Source organism: Nipponia nippon, unplaced genomic scaffold (genome assembly GCF_047370975.1).
Source record: "Nipponia nippon isolate SJK-2023a ecotype South Korea unplaced genomic scaffold, ASM4737097v1 scaffold_9, whole genome shotgun sequence".
Taxonomy (NCBI): domain Eukaryota; kingdom Metazoa; phylum Chordata; class Aves; order Pelecaniformes; family Threskiornithidae; genus Nipponia; species Nipponia nippon.
The window spans coordinates 42,350,708-42,372,006 of NW_028262413.1; the positions used below are offsets into that span (position 1 = coordinate 42,350,708).

Below are 21,299 nucleotides of genomic sequence, written 5' to 3' on the forward strand. Positions count from 1 at the left end.
CCAAGCCCGGGGGCAGCGGGCACCTCCGCGGGCGGGAGGCGGCGGTCCCCCTCTCCCCGCCCCCGGGCCGCGGGGCAGCCGCTCCCCGCCGCTCCCGGGCCGCTCCCGGCCGCGGGGACCCGCCGCAAACTTTGGCGGCGGGGGGCGGCGGGGGCAGAGCCCGCCCCGTGCGCCCCCTCCCCGCGCCGGGCGGGGCGGGACGGGCGCTCCGCGGCTGCCGAGGGGCGGAGCGGCCCCGCCGGGCGGCGGCGGCGCCGAGCCGGGACGCGGCGCCGGGCTCCGCACCCCGCGGAGCGGCGCGGAGCGGCCCAGCCCAGCCCAGCCCAGCCCAGCCCAGCCCAGCCCGGGAGCCATGCCGCTGCCGTGCCGGGGCTGGACGCTGGCGTTGCTCACGCTGCTCGTCGGTTTCCTCATCTTCGCCGATATCTCCGAGATCGAGGAGGAGAGCGGGTAAATACCCCCTTCCCCGCCGCGGAGGGGTGCGGAGGGGCGCGGAGGAGAGGGGTGCTGGAGGCGGAGGAGGCGGCGGCGGCAGCGGCGGCCGCGGCGGCGGCGGTGGGGGGGCTCCCGGACAGTTTCTTTGTCTCCGGCTCTCCCGGTTTCTTGCCGTGCCGAAGTGGGAAGGGAGCTCGCTCCGCTCCCGCGCAGCGCCGCGGAGCCGGCGGCAGCCCCGGGCGGGACCGCCCCGCTGCCGGGCAGGACGGGGCGCGGCGAGGCACCGGGCCGGGGGCAGCCACGCCGGGCCGGGCAGGGCTGCGGGGGCTGGTACCGCTGCCGTCAGAGACGCTGAGGTACCGGTCCCGGTAGGGATGCTGGAGCAGGTACCAGTCCCGTTAGAGGCATTGAGGTACCGGTCCCGGTAGGGATGCTGGAGCAGGTACCAGTCCCGTTAGAGTCATTGAGGTGCCGGTCGGGGTAGGGATGCTGGAGCAGGTACCAGTCTGATTAGAAATGTTGAAGCAGATACTGGAGAGAGGGGTTTGGGCGCGGGCAGTGCTTAGGTGTTGGTGGACTGATGGAGCAGGTCCCTAAGCGGGATATTGGTGCAGGCAGTTTGCTGGCCGGGGATGGTGGAGCAAGTTGCAGCCCAGGGGGCTTGGGTGCCAGTGCTGGTCTGGATGGGCACGGCGGAGAGGGCTCCAGCCTGCGGGGGTGGTGGATAAGGGACCGGTGTGCAGGGTGCCGGAGCAAGGACCAGTCCACAGGGTGGGAGAGACTAAGGAACCTGCTGGATGGGAGCGATGGAGCAGGGTGGGAGAGCTCAACACACTCGCCTGTCCCCATGGGCAGTGTCAGGGGCTTTGTGATCACCCCTTCCCGGTTGCCTCCAGGGTGGGTGCTTACCGGCAGGTGCCCCGCATGGCAGGGGCTAAAGCAGCCCCTAAGTCTGAGGCGAGGAGCAACACCCTGCCCACCCTATAAACCCCATCTCCTTGGGGCTGAGGGCTGCTTGGGAGCTCAGGGGATGAGAGAAACAAATGCAGAGAGGAGGGTTTGCATTAACTTGGGGAACTCACTACAGCAGTGTGGGAAAACAAATCAAATAATTTAGTAATGTGAGGTGCACTGACAGTGCCCAAAATGGCACAAGGTCTGTCTGTTTGGGACCAGGCAGCATTGCCCACTGCGTTACATCAAAACAAATACCTGGCACTGGGGGCTGAAATCATAAATGAAATGCAGTGATGTTTGTCATTGTTTCATTGTTTATATTATATTGGGTGCCACAGGCAAGAAGTGCTTAAAGGTCAGTAACCTTGTCCAGAAACATCCAGCACCGGACTGTAGGTTACCAGGCTAGATGAATTGTTGCTGTGCAATGAGCTAGCACTATCTCTATAATAATAAAGGAAATGAAAAGCTTGTGAAGCATCCTCCCCATCAGACCGGCTGCTCCGATCCCCTTGTTTTCCTCCCATCTTCTTTTCCGGTTTCTGTTCTTTCTTCTCTCTCCTCGTCTATCTGCTAAATCTGTCCACTAGAACTTGCTGTGCCCTTATTGAAAATCTATTCTGTTTTGTTACTTACTTGTCCTGGTTTTCACCCTGGTTCATTAGGGATTCCCAGTGTTTGGGGTTTTTTTTTTTCTCCTCTCTTTTCTGCACATTGTATGAAAATTGGATGTTTGCTGGCTGCTTATCTCCAAGCCCTGGCATCTGAGTTTGTTGCTGTAGTTCCTCCAAGGAAGTACTGCCAAGCAGTGCAGCGGCAGAGACGGCAACAGGGTCAGGCGAGTTCTGTAGAAAGAGCAAGCAGCTTGTTTCATACAGCATTTCAGAAATAACGGTGCACAAGGTCACTAGCAAAGGAGAGGAGCAGCCTACACCCCAGGGAGCGAAGGATGGGTCCTGCAATCTGGTGCCCTCTGATGTGTGGTAGTCCCAGACTGTTTTTTCATAGATAAGTTCCCACATCAGCTGTGCTTCGGATACAGGGATGCACAGAGCAAAGGTGTAACCCCGCTATATTAAGAAGTAATGACGAAGCAGGGCAAACTGACCCTTTCTCTTGCTTTGCCCTCTCCCATCCACTTCTTTTCCCCATTGCATCTCCAAAGTGGTTCAGGTTTGACGAGCTCCGTCATCCCAAATGCAGCAAGGGGCCCAACACTGTTCATCTTACACTCCAGCCTCTTAGCACAGGAGCCTGGCACAAAGAGCACTTCATCCCCGTGTGCTGCCGTACCAGGGATGGTCAACACGATGCTCTGACCTGGCTGAAGTATATTGCTGGGGAGGTGTGGAAGAGCTGAGTGCCTGATCTGCAGCAGTTCAGGGGATGATAAAGGGTTTTCAACTTCGAGGGCCACATGATAGCAGCATCTTTTGCAAACAGGTCCTGTAGGTAAAGGGGACCATGTGACAGCAAAAGTGCACAACAGTGTAGAGAAAGAGACCCTTCCAAAGTTTTCCAGGAGCTCTCTGTGTGTCCAGGAGGGAACAGCTCCTCTCCATGAGAGGTTTGGGAGGTCCCAGATATTTGTGCAGCTCTTCCCCAGGTCAGGAATATTTGGCTAAGGGATCGTGTGGCTCAGCATCCTCCTCCACACCCCCACAGACCACCTTCGCTTTGGTCAGCGCAGCCCAAACATCAAGGAAAGCAAAGAGCCGGCCAGGCATCCCCTGGCAGGCTCATGGCACCGAGGCGGGCTGGGAAATGCGGGCAGGTGCAACTCTTTTCTTCTTTTTCCTTGGCATCGAAACACTCTCTAATTATTGTGAGGAGCGAACAGCTTGCCCACTTTTACACGTACCCTGCCCCCTGCCTGTGATTTGGATTGTCTTTGGAAGAATATGCCTCATACGGGTAGGAGCAGGGGGGAGCATATTTCTCTCACCTACAAATACTGAGAAATCGCAGAAAGAAGGAACAACGTGCTCATTAGGTACAAAGTAAGAGTATAATGTTACTGGCAAAAGGACAAAAAAAAAAAAATCATGCTGTTTCCCTGGACAATAAGCTCCCAGCATCGCAGGTGAAGGGAGGTAGGAGCCAAGGGCGGCTGGAGCTGCTCTGCCTGCCGGGGGCTTCTGAGAAAGATGTTTGCTTCTTAAGCAGTCCCGTCTTGCACCTCCAGATATTCTTATACCACCTCCTGCAGACGGGAGATACTGAAACAAAGAGATGTCAGGGCAAGGATGAAAATTCAGCAGTTTCTTGCTCCCGATGCTGTGGTGCTCTCGTTAGCCAGTTTCTCTCTCCCTGCAGCCACCCCTGTGCGCGCGTTTTCATCCTGCTACATCCCTGTCCTTATACGTACATATCACCTGTACACGCATCGCTTGAACTGCGAGCTCGGCGGTGCTGCGGGATGTCAGCAGACGGGCAGGCGCGCTCATCCCGCTCGCCTTGGCTCGCTCCTCGCGTTCGCCGGTGTGTGCTGCCGTGGTGAAGTATTGCCGTTGCGAACGGTCTTGGCACTTTGTTTCCGAACAACCACCTGGTTCCGGGCTGCTGAACTTTTCCTGCAGCCCGGTGGCGCCTATGTTTCCCTCCATCACTCCTGCTCCGGCTCTTTGTTTCCCTGGAAGGAAACAAAAGACGCATTCACGTCTGTCTTGGGGAACACTAATGCAATCGCAGCCATTTCTTCATCCACCCCATGATAGGGGAGCGGGCCAGACCTCTCGCTGCGGAGGAAGACAAAGGACTCGGCGTCAAGTGGAATAATTATTGCCAGTGATGAGGAGGAAAATTCTGCTCCTTGGTGGCAGTTTAAAGGGACTCTTTGTTATTATGCGTCTGCTGTAGCAGTTCTGCAGGGGTCCGTCTGTGTCCTGATTGTCTGTAGAGGGAGCTGGTGACCTGCTGCCACCAGGTGACTTCTCAAATTAGCGTGTGAGCCATCTTAGGGAGCACTTGACACTTGGTAATGGGTTGGACTTAATATGAGTCAACCTGTTCTCTGCTAGTCCAGACCACATGCCTCTCCATCCTGATTACAAGAGGAATTATATTCTGCTCTTTTTAAGTGATGAATTGGAGTATCTAATATTGCTGGCCTGCCTGGAAGCTTGTCAGTAAATTGTCACTTTTTCCTCATGTGCCCTTTTCTAACACTTGCCTTTCAAAGACTTGGGAATGCCACAAAGAGATTTTGAGTCCTTTATGGTGGCTGATGTGCTTGCTCTGAGTGGTCTGTAGCGTGCTGTAGTCGTAACGCTTCTTGTCAAGGTTGGTCCATGGAGTATAAATGTCCTGCTTAGGTCTTTTAGGCTGTGATTTACTGCGCCTGACCCAGAGTCAAAGACTTGCTCTCCACCAGAAAGGTTTGTTGAAAAAAGTGCTATATTCTACCAACATACACTTCTGTGCGCTCGCACAGCGAGTGCACACGAGCCAACAATTATCCAGGTTGGTCTGGAGGAGTAATACCTCTCTGCACGACAGAAGCCCACAGGCACCCTGTAACTATTCATGTCAATGGAGCCAATGGAGACACCTTTGTGCTCGTTGGGTATGGCAGGGCTCTAACAAAAGCCCCATGATGCATCGGGCTGGAAAATAAAAGCAATGTTGGAGCACTGATTTGAGTAAGAAAATACTTGGTGTAGGCTTTGATTGCAATTCTTCTGACGATAACTTGAGCTCAAGCAGCCAATTTCAGGTTGGCAGCAGAGCTCCCCTTCTTCCCTGCAAAGCACTCCTTCATCTCCTGCTGCCCTGCAGGGGCAGAGGTGGCTGCCACAAAGCCATATCCAAAACCCCTGTGCTCCTGCCTAGAGCAAGCTGAAGGAGATGAATCTCCGTAGCTTGTTTCCTTGAGCTCTGAGGGAATGGCAGGAGCAGTGGTACCCGCAGGGAAGCGGTATCCGGCAGGAGGGCTGGGAGCAGCAGGATGGAAAGCACTAGCAGACCCCCAGGCAATCCAGTGGAAAAAAAGAAAACCCAGTGCTGTGAACATAACCAGTCCCTCTACGGGCTTTCCATTACAGTTGGTGAAAAGTTACTCCTCGGTCCAGTCCTGATTGTCAGCAGCTTGCAAGACCCCCAAGGAGGGAATTTCTGAGCTTAGCAGTGAGGAGGACAGTAGCTGTGGTAGGAGGATGGAATTCATCAGCCAGCGCTTTTTTAGTGCAGAGTTGCCAAAGCCATGGCCAGTCCCACCCGCAGAGCAATGAAGAGAGCAAAGCAGCTCCGACAAGTGCTCCAAGTTTCCCTTTTGCTCAGGTGGGCTTTTGGTTTCCCACCTCTAATGCCACAAATGCACTATTCCAGGCTGGAAAGCAAAGAAAACCTTTTTCTCCCTGCAGAGAACAAGGACTTGCAAATGTTGGTTCATTTAGTGAAGGCTTGTTGAGCAGCTAACGGTGAGGTTAAGTGATTCAGCCGTCAGCAGTACGCTGCCCGCTCCTCCGTGCTACTGCCGTACTCGTGGGCAGAGAGCGAAGCCCTGGGACCGCGGCCAGCAGTGACACAGCAGATCCTGCTGCTGCTGTGAGCCCTCCTGGCCTCTCCCGGACATGGATAAAGGAATCAGGATTTTTTCTTGTATTCTCTGCAGCAACTGTGATTATTCTGCTTGGGCGTCTGTTCATCAGTGCCCACTTGCATGCCAGATGTGCTTTTGATCTTCCAGGAAAGCATTTAACAGGAGCTCCCTTATCTTTCCTTGGGCTTTCAGGCTACAGGTATTTTGTTTTTTCATTCCTGAGACCAGCGCTATTTAAATACATCTACAGGCACGGTTGCTATAAAACCCAGTTGTTCCAAAGACAGGCTTCCTCTAATTGCCTCCATCATTTGTTTTCCTTGGGCCTGGGTCATCCTCAGCAGCAAGAAATAAGCCCAAGCTACAATATTAGACAATAATTATTTTGCCATTTCTCTGGTTTCCATCCCCAGTTGCCTCTGGAAACAAGGGTGTTCCCTGACACGGTAATTTCACTGTGGGAGCAGAGTTCCAGGTGTCCAGCAAACACCATGGCAGAGCAGGCTGGTGTCAGCAGCTCCGCCCTTTGCAATGCAATAGAAAAAAGAAAAAAAGAAAAGAAAAAAAAAAAAGCATCTTTACAGCTCCTTTTTTTGTGTGTTCCCACTGTAAATCTAAACAACTTGTCTTGGCTCAGCAGGAGCCTTGATGGTGGTGGTGGCCTTGGGAGATGCATCCTCAGCAGCAGCAGCGCTGGCTCCCATTGGGAAGCGAAAGGGCTGATCCAGGGAGATGGGCACGGTGCTGCCAAAACCCTCCGGGGTAGTGGCGATGGTGTGGGGTGAGAGGGCAGGCTGGGAGCAGGAAGGAAGATGAGCTGGGAGGGCAGCACATGGTAAAGGTGCTCAGTGTGTGGGTGGTGGGACCAAAAGGGTCCTCCTGAAGCAGTGAGTGATGCCACAGCACGAATGCCATGTCCTGCCATCAGGTAACCCCATTAGGAGGAGTCCCTGCACCAGCCCAGGGATGACTGTCACCTTGGGGGTGACACTACAAGGCAGAAATGCTGTCAGCTTTAGGGACGCTTCCCTTTGCCAGGCAGTCAGCATCTTCATCGCCCTGATCCTGCTAACTCTGCTGGCCTCGCTATTGACCCTTCTGAGGTTCCTTGTTTGCACAGCGTTTGATTCATCGAGCTGGCTGTTCGTGCACCGGGTCAACTCTTTCCAAATTTAAGCACTGGACTCTTTCTTATTGCTACTGCAAATAAAGTTCGTGTTATTGCATACAGAAATCCACTGGGAATATCACAAACACACATAAAAAAAAAAAAAACAGGCTGGCCATCTGCATGCTGAGCACGCCACCTCTCTGTGTCCAGCACTCTCCATGGGCAGGGCTGCTTTTAAAAGCACGTATTGTCACAGTCACGACACAGTTTTGAAGTGCTCTCTCAAGGCCTCCCCCAGTCAAACAGCATCGCAGTGGGCTCCAGGTATCACCCATGCATCTGGCAGCTCTGAATTGAAGGATGGTTCTTCCACCACGACCCATCACCTTCCAGCCCAGGCTGTACCGGCATCCTCAGGAATATAACTCAGCTCTCAGCCAGCGGCTACAACAGCGGACATGTTTCCCCTGCGAAGGTTAAGCATCATCATAAGGCATCTCCAGCACCTTTTCAGACACCCAGAAGCACACTCGACTGTCAACCAGCAGCTGCTCAGCTGGTAATTAAACTTCTCCTCCTTACTGCAACCTGGATTTCCACAGTGTAGCTTTGTGAGCCAGGGGAGGAGAGAGGAGACCAAGCTCTGAAACCACAATTGGCTTTTCAATATTTGGCATCTGGACATTGTCATCTGGGGACTAAGTCCCTGCAAAGGTCCCGGGATGGCTCTGTTGCTGGTGAGTGCCTGTGATGGCAGGCAAATAGCTCAGGCGGTGGCTGGTTGCAGGGTGCAGCTCTCATCCAGGCATTCCCACTCCTCTTTGTGTAGGCACACGATGTTATTTTGAGGATGCTCATACAGAAGAACCACCCCAGGAGGATGTCACTGCCCAGGAGAGGTCCTCAGCATCCACGTCAACAGTGGAAGAAGAAACCACATGAGACCTCAAGAATTCCAAGGGGCTGCGCAGAGCAGTGGGACAAACAGGCAAGAGACACGTGTGGGAGGATGAGCCCAAGGACCCACAGCCCTTCAGACGTGATGTCTTTTCATATTGCACCGTTCCCATTTCCCAAGGTACGTGGCATCCAAGATGCTGCAAGAGCCACTGGGATTTCTGCCTTTTGGGACACAAATGCTGAGGGTGACAGCATCTGCTGCAAGACTGATGCTCTGCTGTTTGCACTCCCTGATAGCTCTGCTCAGTTGGCTGAAAAAATTATCTCAGGAAAAATGTATAGTGTAGACATGTTTTTTTAAGCAGTGAGGCTTTTGTCTTAGCTCCTTTCTAGGTCTTTGCTGGGCTCTTGGGGTTTTTTCTTTCTCTCTTCCAGAAGGGGAAAGCTAAATAAATACACACTCCAGTCCCAAGCCCCTCACTGCATCCCTTTTGCCTGCTTCAATGTCTTTTTCTTTGCTGGCTGTTTCATTAACACAGCCAAAGAAACTCAACAGATACCAGGAATAAAATTCTAATGGAAGACCTGAGATGAAGGAAGGAATAAGGTCCTGCCAGTATGCAGGATGGGAGAGGTGAAGTGTGTGACATTTGAGCCCGGCAAGCACATGAGTATTTTTGTCTTTAGAGCAGCGATAAAACAAGAACATCATGGGGTGATCGAGTCAGGCCCTGCTGACGTTATGGTGAATGCATGTGGATGTGAGACCTGACACTCTACAGGTGCAAGAGAGACTTTTCTGGCTCAGAGAAAGAGCATGCTGGCTTGGAGGCAGAGCCTCAAAGTCCTGGACTGTGGCTCCCTCGCAGGCAGCAGTAACCATCAGGCTGCTCCAAGCATCCTCCTGCCTCTTACAGGTCCTTCAGAGCAGGTAGCTCAAGGCAGAGACAGGGATTTGGTTGTGGTGCTGTGGTTACCCCAGCGCAGAGTGACCCCCAAGCAGCGTCCTGGTGGCAGGCTGCCGCGGGCATCCCTCGTGTTGCCTCGTGTCCTTTAGTTGTCAGAGCTGTGCCGTTCCTACTGATTCTTCACTGGTTTTGTCACATAAGCATTTCAGCCTAATTGGCTTATTCCCCATTAAGCAATAGGTGTCTGTTTTGCAAACTCATGTGTCTTGATTCCTGCGTCCTCAGCATACGCTTGCAATGATTACACACAGTGATTTGCAGCCAGGCAGAAGTCTCAGGGCCAAACCCTGCTCTCATTTACGCGGGTGTAATTGGCTGACAGGTAGGGATGCTGAGCGCCTCCAACCTTCCCATCCTGTTGTGGTCCCTGGGAAGGAGCTGGCAGGATGGGTGACGTGATGGAGGTGGGATTAGGCCATGGGAGGAAGCGACCAAATTAACAAGGCTGGTTTGCATGAGGCTGACAGATCTGCATTTCCCATGGCGGGTCATAGCAAGTGCCGTGAGCAACAGCAAGGCCGTTGGCTGGTGCTTTTACACCGAGTCTCCTTGGCTTGCTGGAAGATGCTACACCGCCAGCCAGGCTGCACAATCACTGCCCTTGCGGCTCATCTGCAGCAGGACCCCAGCGGGGCAAGGTGATTTTCCTGAAAGCCATGATATGGGCACACGCTCTCAAATGTGGTCTTATGTCTCGATAGAAAGAATGAAACTTGGAGTAGTAAAAATAGCACCCGATATTTAGGAAGTTTTTGACACTCAGGCTGCCAAGCTGTGACAATATGAACAAGTGAGATTTTAAACACATCAAAGTGCGATTTCAAACGTCTCATCAAGATATATTGCAGGATCTTTCATCCTAGCAGACAAATGCTTTAGAAATGTCTTCCAAATTAATCCCTATGGAAAGAACCTTGCTCACCAGGAGAGTGTGGGTATGCAGGGCTACTCAACGGCCACCGTTTCTCTTAATCACAACCTCCTCCACACACCGGGATGAAAGCCTCGAAAGTGACTGGTGAAATGTCACGGGGAATGATCTGCAAGTGTCAGATGTCCTGGCTCCTCCTGGTGTGTTATGAAATGTGATGCAGGAAGGCGAGACAAGAACCGAGCCTGCGAGAGCTGCGTTTCTGGATGAGGAAGACAGGCATTAGGGAGGGTGCACAATGTTTTGTTCAAGAACCTGATCTCCAGGGACAAAAATGCATCTCAGATCCCATCGCTTCTCACCTGGCTTTGGCTTTTTTTTCTAATTTACAAGTTGGTTTACGTGTGGGGCTAACCAGCAGTGAAGCTTTTCCTCTCCGTATTTTGTCTCTTCTGTGATAGCAGAGTGTTTTATGGATATGTGTGGGCTTTGACCACAGAAACCACTTGAGTGTCTAGTGAGAAGCCCACAGGGGGACTTGCTGATGAACGTAGCCGTCTCCCATCTTTTCAGCAAGACTCTGATGTGCAGATGGAGAGCCAGGATACGGTCCCTGGGTAATCCCAGTTTCCAGCCTCTGGGCTCGATTCCTGCTCCGTTTGGGCTCCTGGGACACCTTTGCTTCTCTTTGGGGCAGACTGGACAAGTTGGCACTCGGAAGCCAATTCTTACTCTTTCGTAGACAACTTGGAAATGTGGTAATTTTCCCCCAAAGCCCTGGAGTTGCGTTCACTGCTCTGCTGGTCTCACCACAATCCCTGAATTTCAGGGAAGAGAAGGGAGGGTTGAAACTTGTATCCAGATCCACATTTCACAGCACTGACCCGAGCGAATCCTGCTCATTCCTTGAGGACTTGGGGAGCACGTGGCTTAGCTTAATGACTGTACTGCTCTTAGTCAGCAAAATTAATTCACTCACTTAATAGGGCAGTTGGTGCATCCAAGCCCATCTCTAACGAGGCGGCTTGCAGATGCCAGCTAGTCCCTGACGTTGCAAGGTCTGGCTTATGCCCGTGAATGCACACGGGATTATATATCACTGTGAGCGTCAGCAGGAGCAAGTCTATCAAGTTTGGGAGGAGGGGGGCTATCTATGTGTTTGTATTTCATTTTCCATGGCTGGGCAGCCTCTCCATTTCCCCAAAACTCTTAGTTACAGTGACTGGGTCCATCTGGCCACGAAGCAGCATCCTGCAGAGCATCTGTGAGCGTCCTGCTCTGTGTCCCCTCCCCATCCAGCTGCCTTGGGGACAGCCCGTGGGTTGGGAGGGCAGTGATTTTGGGAGGGTGGTCCCTGGCCGGGCCTGGCATCACACTTGTGTGCTCTTCAGACAGAAAACAGCAATTCTGGTCTTGAGAACAACAGCAGAGCAACCCTTGAAAAACAAAGTAAATATAGCTGACAATTTTTTTTTTTTTTTAATAGATACGGCCTGCCTTACGGTTACGGCCTGCAGCCATTTCAGGAGACCAACGGCTACATGTGCTTTTCAGGCCAGTGAGACCTTTTCAGATCAATTCCTGTGGTCCTCTGAGTGATGTGTCCTACCCTCTCACCCAGCAAGAGCTGTACTCGCTTTCAGCAAGTAAAGAGGAGCATTTTCGAGAGGATATGTCTGCTGTAAGCCCATAGTGCCTGCTCCTCTCCTGGCTTGTGGAACTGTCATTTTTGGTGTTAAGGGCCAAGCCACTTCACCCCCACTTTGCCAGCCATAAAACAAGGATCATAAAATGCACCTAACACAAAAGCAGGTTGTGAAAACTTAATTAGTAGGTGTTAATCATTTGAGTTCCTCAGATAAAAATTGTGCCAGTCTGAGCTCTCTTTCTGAGGAATTCAGATGAATAAATTCTGTTTAACAATCCCCCAAGGGGCTACAGAGATGTTATTATCTCTCCTTTATGTGGAGGGAGAAGAGGAGGACTTGGGTTGCCTGAGGTCAGGAAGAAGCAGAGGTTTTGTTCCACTGGGAATGGGCTGCAGAAATGTGGCTAAATGGGTGACTGGGTACAGCTGAAATTTCTGGCTGGTTCATGCTTCTCGTACCCACTTCCCATGTGTATTCTCTGCTGCAGAGGCTAGGGGGAAGCAGGAATTGGAGGTGGGCATCGTAAAATATCCATGGAAAACACATTTTTGAATTTGTAAGCCTGAGAATATGGATGCGTAAAGCCTGCTCTTAGAGATCCGCTCACCCAAAGAGGCTGTGTGACCTACTTGTTCAGTCAAAGCAGCTTTGATTTCACGTATCGAAATTGCTCGAAGCAAGACCGAACCATACCTAGCAACAATTAAGAGAATCATTTCAGAAGTGGGAAATGATAAAAAGGGGAGCAAAAACCCTAAACAGCCCATTCATAGTGGGTGAAAGAAAAGTCTTCGCATACCTGATTTGTCAGAAATTATTCATCCGAGAAAATTTGGACCTGAACCATAAGACAATTTTTCTTCCTTATCCTCTGATATATGAATCGGTGTCATTTTACATCTGAGCACAGAATGTTTTGACCTATATAATATCTTAGACAGTGGAAATTCAGCTTGAAAATCTCAAAGCAAAAATGAGAAAGGATGGCATAAGCCCGTAATATGGCATTAGCACATATAGATGTGACTTATCACTGGAAAACAACCCAACAGAAGTCAAAAGAAGAGTGTTTTGTAAATAATAGGATTAGGAAGCAGGTTGGTACTTTGTGGAGCTGGCTATACAATCAAACTGATAACAACTAGATTAATAAGGCAATTCAATCTAAACACAGTGTAGCACTAGAAAGCTTTTCAAAATCAATGCCTATCTGTGCAATTTTAATCGAGGTTGGTCTTTGCCTTTTGAAGCCAGGAGGTTTGAAGCTCCAGGTCAGCAAGGTATAATAAAATGGGCTGACTTTTTTTTTCTTTTTTATTTTTTTTAACATGTGCCTCTTAATTAGTGCCTTCCATTTCTTAATGTTTTCCTCTTCCCAGGTGGGGGAAGTGAAGCAGTACGGTGATATTGGCTTGCCTGTGTTGGTAATGAAGTATGGCAGACCTTGGAAAATACCATGCTTGGCTAAACTATGGGTGTTTTGAGCAGCTGGTTTGCCTGGCTGGTACCCACGGGTGGGGTGAGCTGAGCAGGGTGGCTGGACAGGGCAGTACATCCCACGGTGCCATATTCACAGCACACATTGTCTTTGACTGTACAAAGGGAGATTATAGGAAAGGTGTCCAGAAGTTACAGTGTAGGACACAAAGGGCCAAAAGGGCAATGGTTTTGAAGTTGCAGGAGCATTTTAGGATTCACTAAACCAGCTGAGACCTTCAGCCAAGTATCACGTCCCAGCTTTAGGCAATCTCCGTGGCTCAGAGAGAGAAACCAAGCCTGGTACATGGAGCAGTGTCTCTGCCAGCATCTCAGGTGTCCACGGGAAGATGGCTAGCAGAGCCCTGCTCTCTCCTCCACTGATGAGCCACCCCCTCCATGCTCATATATGACAGCAGAACACTTCGTGCTCTGTTTGCATTACAATATTTTGAAAAGTTTAGCTTTTCAAAGTGTGTGCAGGGGAAAGAATAACCCCTGAAACAACCCTTGAGGGGCTGCTCAGCAGGGGCTCCAGGCAACCTCTGCACGCAGCGAGCTGGGAGATGTGCTCACAACTCGTCTTCCTCACATCCAGCACCTCCAGGCCTGATGCCTGCCTTAATTTCAGGAGGAGACATGCACAGACCTGTCGCTGGGCGCATGTAAAGCTAGATTGGATAAATGCATTTGAATATTACGTTGTGATGCTTCAAATCAGCCCTACTGTAGATGCAAAACATGGATGAGGTAGGAGCTAACAGGTCTTCTCCACTTCCTAATTTCTGGGATGTTGTTTTCCTTTCACAGAGATTGTGAACCAGCACTTATTCAACGAGCAGCATTTCTTTTTCTAAGCCCTTAATCCAGTCCCTATCTGTCTCACAGCAAGTGTGAAGGAGTGTGAATCCCATTTGGAAGGCTCCTTCAGAGGAGACATCTCTGAAAGGAGGCATGGTTTGCACACTAATCCAGTCTGCTCCCACACCCTGCGGTGAACCCCATTAAAGCGAAGGCTTGTTAAATGCCAGTAGACTCTAGGAATAAGCTAGACCTGCTGTTCCCTTGATGCACCAAAAAATGAAACAGCTCACTGACTCTCGGGTTTGTCAAAGGAAAGAGGAGAGTGTCGGGGCAAGAATCACTCTGACTTGGCTGTAGATGGTCTCCAGCAGGAGGGAGGAAAGGGACAACTGTCACGGCATTTCCAAGGGCTTGATGTTATGCAGTGCTGAGGGCTGTGCTCAGCCTAACAAAGGCATTTACATCACATCACGCAAGTCGGAAAAACTTTTTTGATGGCACCAAATGTTCACACACTCTATTTCTTTTTCATTTGTGTCTAATGCATTTGGGATTTTTTCAGGACTGGTAGAAATACATGCTCCTGAGATACATTTTCATTAAGGTATATATTTCCAGGTAACAATATTTCTGCTGGAAGAGGAATTGGCTCTCTTTATGAGTGCGTTCATTTGGATATCTGTGCAATGGAAACAATAAAACAGAGCAATGAGCATGTGGCAGTTAAAATGTGTCTGACTAGGAGCCCGGCTCCCACTGAGCATCACAAAGTGGGAGACCGGTTCTTCGTGAGCCCTTTGAAAATAGCAAGCTAAAGCAAGAAGGGGCTCTGCAGCCAACTAGATGCAGACCAATACTTGTATGTATTTATTTTTAACTGAGGATTGAGAGGTTGTATGAGTGGCATTTGTTTCTGAAGGGGCTTGGCCCAACCTATTCTTCATTATAGCATTAGTCTAGCACCTGGTGCTGGAAACTTTGGCTCTCCATTCCCACAGATCTTGCTCTGGCAGGTCTGGCACCATCCTTATGCAGCTCTGTCAGGCCATGGGAGTGACAAGGCTGTCACTTGAGGTCTCAGCTCCAGCATGCAAGTGACTGCACTGAGTTGGCCTCATAGCTTCAGCCAGGTTACACCAAAGGTGGGGACAAGGGGCTTCAGGGTGCTCATGGGATCAGAGAGGGCTGGAACAGGGCCCCAGATCTGGCCTGGGTCAGTGGGAGAAGGGAGCACTGTGAGGACAAGGTCTCCACAAGTCACCCAGGAGGCTGGTGGCTCGGTCTGGATGAAATAGAGATGTTGGGTGGTCTCAACTGAAAGCCCAAGATGAAGACAGTGGTGGGAATCCTGTCTAGATCACTCAGCGCAGTCCCCACTTGAGAAGGACACGGGAGGTCCCTTGGCAACCTGGAGATGGAGGAGACCTTCTCTACACACTGCTAACACCTGACTCATAAAAAAAAGTAGAGATGTATTTAATGCAACCTGTAGGCTGCATGCTGCTTTGATGACAAGAGACCAGATGTCTTTGATGGCTGGTTAGATCGCACAGGTATTATTAATTGGGTTGGTTAGGAGCTTTTTTGCCAGAATGATTTTACGGTCGCAGCAGGGCAGCAATGACGATGGATGTGAAAAGCCCTTCACAGGCATCAGGACGTCTCCCTTCTGGATGACGCGGGATGCGAACAGTGCAGCAGCGTCTCCTGAACGAGCCCTTCAGAGCAGGATCTCTTGACTGTTGAACAATGCTTGGCAAAGAGGAGCCGGGTTTATAAATAATGCATTTCCTTTGTCTTGCAGGAGTTCTGGAGGCAGAGGTACAATCAGATCAGCTGTGAACAGCTTACATAGCAAATCTAATAGGTTTGTAAATTAGATTTTGTGTTCATTTGTTTTTGCTGTAAGGCAGCTATTAATCTGCTTCTCCTCTTCACTGGATAGTGCTGTTCTTATTTAGCAAATGTATCTGTTTCTTTTCACTTCTGCTTTGCATTTTCTTAATCGTTTCTCCCCCTCCTTCCCCCAGCTCAGTGCAATAATCATTTGCAAATAACCAAGGATCTGCAAGTTGCGGTGATTGAGAGAATGAGAAAGAGAGAGTTACTTATTGTGAAAATAAGTCAGTGATAGAGTTGCCATTTTCGTAGTTTTACTATGTGCTATTAGAAGAACGATCGCTGTCTTTGACATCAGAACTTCATTCGGTTTTATCTTAATGCACTTCAGTAACATTGCTCCATTGCAGAGTCATTTCATGGCATCTCAGCTTCATTCAGTGTCTGTCTGTGTTATTTTTACAATAATTTCATGTCAGCCAAGCATTACCAAGTGACATGGTTGCAAAGCGTCTTGACACCACGCGAGAAAAGAAGGGTGATGTCATTCTCTGATGATGTCATCACAAATGATCAAAACACAGAAAATGGACAAAACAAAAAAAACGTAGTTATTCTCAAGATTTTTTGACACCTTATAAGTAAGCTTTGCAAGACACAAGGTGATATGGCAAAACGCAAGATGCAAACAAATCCAACAGCCTCGACTGGCAGCCTCTGAAAAGATACTGTACAAACACACATAAGGACCCTGGCAGCCAGCATTTATACACACATTTCCTCACCTTTCTGAAACATTACACAGTGTGAGCCACAGTGTGTCCTTGGGAGCTCCTTCCCTGGGCTGGAGATGTGCTCCCGGGATCTGTATGTTTTCCATGAACTTGGGCCGCCAGCTCTGCCCCAGCTCTCACTCTTCTCCCTCCTTGGCTTTTACACGCTTTTTATAAATGTATTTATTTACAAACCATTTCTCAGCTGGAAAAAGCCCTTTGCACTGGAGAGGGAGATTCCCTTCAGCTGATAGCAAGTGCTTTGGCTGTGTATTTTTCAGAGCGCTCTGAAGTGTGAAGGTTTTTTCGGGGCTGCAGACACATGCGCAGCTTCTTGATGAGATGCTTGGGTATTCTCTTTGGAGGGCATCTGGCTGGAATCAAATATTCAGAGGCTCCCTTAATTCATGCCATTTCATGTAAATGGCACTGGAGTGCTGGGGCTGATTTGCTTCTTAGAACAGGGAATAAAAGCTGGGGTCTCCCAGTGATCATCTCTAAACAGCAGCATCAGGCTGTTGCCCTGCTCATTTCTGGGTCTGGAGCAGGCAATACGGATGCTGAAATCCTCGTGCTCTCTTCTAACGAGGGGAAAAGTTATCAGTGAGCCAGCATGCCCCTGTTCGGTACGGGCTGCTCGTCGTCCGATCTCACAAGCAGCGCCCAGAAGCTCACCTAAGTTAATTTCTCCTTTGGGTGAAGTGAAGGTTGCACTTCTCTGACGGGGATTTTAACCCGCTGCAGGAGCTGAGCTGGCTCCACACTGGGGTGCTCACGTGCGACCACGAGGCGGCAGGTCAGCAACCTTGGCTGCCCATGTAGGAAATGTCTCAGTGAATTTGGGGGGCTCTGGGGTGTCTTGTCTGTGAGTGTGCATCTGCCAGCCTGTCTTTGCAGAGCCTGCTTGTGTTTTTGTGTGCATGCATTTCAACAGCTAGATGTGTAAGACTGTCTTCTGTAGAGCTGTGCCTGGCTGTAAGTCTGTGTTCATGTAAGCGAGCAGGTATTTAAGGATTTGTGTCTGTCTGCTTGAATGTAGCAGGATACAAACAGGCTTTCAGTTCTTGTTTAGCTAATAACTACAGTTTTGCTTTTCTGATGAAGTTTGAATTCCAGCAGCCAGAGCCAAAGACAATGATTAGAAGTGCTATTGGGATGCTAACGGATCCTGTCTCTCTCCCTCTCCCTGTCTTTCTTTTCTCTAGAGCTGAAGTAGTAATAAATGATTCTTCATCTCCAGCTGTTGTTGACAGAAGTAATGAAAGCATTAAGCACAACATTAAACCAGCCTCATCCAAATGGAGACACAACCAGACACTCTCTTTGAAGATCAGGTACTGGTAATTACCTATAGGACAAGAGACAGATTTGGTCCTCTCCAGTGCAAGCTGGCAAATTGCCTCTGTATATCATCTAAAGAAGTCAAGGAAGAAATAAAAGACTTATCTCCTGCTGAGCTAGGCTTCATATCTGTAAGCGATCGCTTGGAAATGAATTCCTGGCTGAACCAGCTGGCCTTGCAACGACGAAACAAGGAGTGCTTCAGCCCCCATTTTCCAGGCCAAGTGGAATTAGTGTGCACTGGTGGTGGGTCGTGGTGGGGGGAAGGAGACCTTCTCCCTGGGGCAAATGCAGGGAACCCCACTAATGGTGGGCTTGCCATGCTAGCCTGCCCCAGGAGGGGATGGGTGGAGAAGGAGCAGGCGTTAAGATGGAGATATCTGTTTGAAAGCTGTTCCTGGAGAGCATCAGTTGGCTGGGACTGGCCACAGCGCGAGGGCAGGCAGGAGGCAAGAGTGCGTCTTACGTATGACCCAAATTATCTCTGTACCTCACCTGATGGGGCTGTTTTCTTCCCTGTCCTCAGGAAACAGATCCTGAAGTTCCTGGATGCGGAGAAGGACATTTCGGTGCTGAAGGGGACGCTGAAGCCGGGGGACGTCATCCACTACGTCTTTGACAGGGACAGCACCATGAACGTCTCGCAGAACCTGTACGAGCTGCTGCCCCGCACCTCGCCCCTCAAGGGCAAGCAGTTCCCCACCTGCGCCATCGTGGGCAACTCGGGGGTCCTGCTCAGCAGCGGCTGCGGCCCTGAGATCGACGCACACAGCTTCGTGATAAGGTAGGAGCCCATGCCCTGCCACATGATGGGGCTGGGGAGGTTTGAGAAGGGTTTGGAGAGGTGGAAAGGGGCTGGAGTCCCAATCGATGTGGTGCAGCGCAGCCTTGCAGCCCTGTGTGCATGTGTAGAGTTCACCAATGCAAACGTCCTGCTGCAAACTCTTCTACCAACCACCAACTGCTCCCCCACTGTCCTTGCAGATGCACCCCGTGTGTTCTCATGGTGCACCGTTAACCCCCCAGGGCACTGCTAACCCCCAGCACCTCCAGACCCAAGCACTCACTCGTCTTTTCCCACATACTTGCAAATGAACCCTGTCCTGGACTCTCCCATGGACACAAGCATGATCCTTCCCCAAGTCAATTCTGCCCTCAAGCACCAGGTGCACCACGCGGTGGCCAGGCACCATGTTTGTTCACGCCCAGGTCTGACGTTCCCCTGTGACCACTCCATCCCCAGCACCGATGTCCCCGCAGACACACTGCCTCATGGACCTGCAGCAGCAGATCCTGACCCCCACTGGGGCACACACCGAATTTGCTACAGAAGATGCTTGGAGTGGAGAGGAGGAGCACGCCTGCCCTGCCATCCCCGACACCCGTGTACATCTGTTAGCTGAGGGGCTGTAGGAGTCCGCTGATGATTTATGTATGTGCAGACATTTGCTTTCTGGCGAGTCTATTATGAAGACAGCCCAATCCATCAGCAGCTCACAGAGGCGCTCCCCGGCGTGACGTGGGAGCGAGGATAATGTCACCTCTGCCCCCCGCTCAAGCCCAGCTGCTCCAGCCTGCCTGGCTGCTAGCAGCTCTGTCCTGTCCGCGGGGGACGGGGCGTTATCGTTTGCATCCTTAAGTGTAACCAGAGCGATCAAAAGGAAAAATTGCTTATTGCAGTTGTGGCAAAGTTTAGGGAGGGACTTTCATGTCAGACAGCAAAGTTGCAGGAGAAAAGCTTTTTGGGTGTCAGGATTGGGATTTTGAGCAACTTCTCCCCAGCCATGTATGCTAGTGCAGGTCTGACATGGACCTGCTCTTCGCACTGTAGGTTATCTGAGCCATCACATGAACCTGCATCTTCCTGAGGAAGGCTTGCTCCATCTAGGCAGCCTTTTCAGTGGGGTTGGCAGTGACCAGTGATGGGCTCTGCGTCCAGGATACAGCTTCACTCTTCAGATCAAATGTTTATTTTCAGTGATTTTACTCCTGTGATGAGTGGGTCAGAAGGGCCCCGCGTGCCAGTAGCTGGATTTTCTTTACACCATTCCCTTAGTTTCCCCATCTGTAAAGTAGGGAAAACAGCAGTAATGCTGATTATCGAGGCAGATGGTTAAGGATGCAATTCCTGCTCGTTAAGTACTGTGACTTCGCTGTAAAACGCCGCAGGAGAGCATGCAGTGTGCGAACACACGAATACTCTCTGGTTTTCACCACGCCGGGGGAGCATCTCTCTGCATCCCCCCATCAGCTGGTCCCCGGTGCCATTTACCCAGTGCCACGTGCATGGCACGGCCACAGCTTAACAGCCACGGATCCCCTCTCAAAGAGCTGTAGGAAACCTCCATATAACGAGGGTGATTTGTTGGCAGTTTATCCTGCAGCCCCTCAGCCCTGGCGTGACACAGGAGCTCATGGCACGGGAGCTCCCGGGGGAGCGTGTGTGCCCGTATCCGCGTGCACAACCTGAGAGGAGGCACCAATTAATACTACAGAAAGGGGTGGTTTTTGAAGGTCACAGCCTCCAGACAGCCAAACCCTGTGGAGACCACGTCCTGGCATCCACCTCCTGCTGGTGTCATTATTGCCACCGGTGCCACTGGGTCTGCTGTTAGCAGAGACTCACCAGGAAGAGAAAATGGACTTGGGATAATATTACCACAGCAGGACTAGAATTAAGAGTCGAGTGCTTTCCTTGCGTGGGAAAGGCCGTTTCATTTCAAATCTGCCGTGGCAGCAAAGATGGGAGGTTTGTTGCTAAGTGTTATTTTTGAACCGCACCAGAAGAGATACCGATCCGTACAAACCCACCCACCAGACACCAAAGTTATGTCTGTTATTAGCATTGCCCTAGAGAAATATGTGCACACATGCCAGCATGTTGAGGAATGATGACCTGATATTAAGATGGCTCATCATTACCAGGTCAGAGCCTCTCTAATTTATTGCAGATACTCATTCTCCCTCCTCCTCCTCCCAAAAGCGAGGCCGAAGGGGCACATCTGTCACTGGCCCCGGCTTTTGGCATCGAACACCCCTCACGTTTGTCACTGCCCTCTCTCACGTCCATTGTAAAGGGCTGTTCAGTGTTTCCCTTCACAGGTGCAATCTGGCCCCTGTCCAAGAGTACTCACAGGACGTGGGCATGAAGACGGACCTGGTGACTATGAACCCCTCGGTCATCCAGCGGGCCTTCGAGGACCTGGTGAACGAGACTTGGAGGGAGAAGCTGCTGCAACGCCTCCACAGCCTCAACGGCAGCATCCTCTGGATCCCGGCGTTCATGGCCAAGGGGGGAAAGGAGCGAGTGGAGTGGGTGAACGAGCTCATCCTGAAGCATCACATCAACGTCAGGACTGCCTACCCCTCGCTGCGCCTGCTGCACGCTGTCCGAGGGTGAGAGCATTTCTAGTGTGCTTGGAGCCAGGATTTCGTGAGCTTCCTGAGCTGGAGAGCGATCGATGGGTTTGTGCTGGAGGCAAACGGCATGAGCTGTTTCTTTCTGCAGACTGTGAGGAGGACTCCATGGGTGGTGGCTGGTCCCTAGATGAGAATTGGAGACCACCTCGCTATCAGGGGCTCCCTGCTCTGCTCTTTGAGCATGAGGTCTTTTAGCCATGCAACATAGTGAGCCT

At 51.0% G+C, this 21,299-nt stretch overlaps 1 protein-coding gene across 2 annotated transcripts in view; it reads left to right on the plus strand.

The window, feature by feature from the left end:
• Nucleotides 1-250: 250 nt before the first annotated feature.
• Nucleotides 251-21,299, plus strand: part of ST8SIA2 (ST8 alpha-N-acetyl-neuraminide alpha-2,8-sialyltransferase 2) — a 33,195-nt gene continuing 12,146 nt past the window's right edge. Inside the window, exons 1-5 of one of the 2 annotated variants that reach the window (XM_087743860.1) lie at nucleotides 251-450; nucleotides 15,516-15,578; nucleotides 17,529-17,657; nucleotides 18,191-18,448; nucleotides 20,767-21,060. In XM_087743860.1, the coding sequence (XP_087599986.1) occupies nucleotides 353-450; nucleotides 15,516-15,578; nucleotides 17,529-17,657; nucleotides 18,191-18,448; nucleotides 20,767-21,060 (842 nt within the window). In that variant the 5' untranslated portion in view covers nucleotides 251-352. Of the gene's footprint in view, nucleotides 451-11,334; nucleotides 11,464-15,515; nucleotides 15,579-17,528; nucleotides 17,658-18,190; nucleotides 18,449-20,766; nucleotides 21,061-21,299 lie in introns of those variants that run through there. The other variant, XM_087743861.1, reaches the window with a different exon arrangement.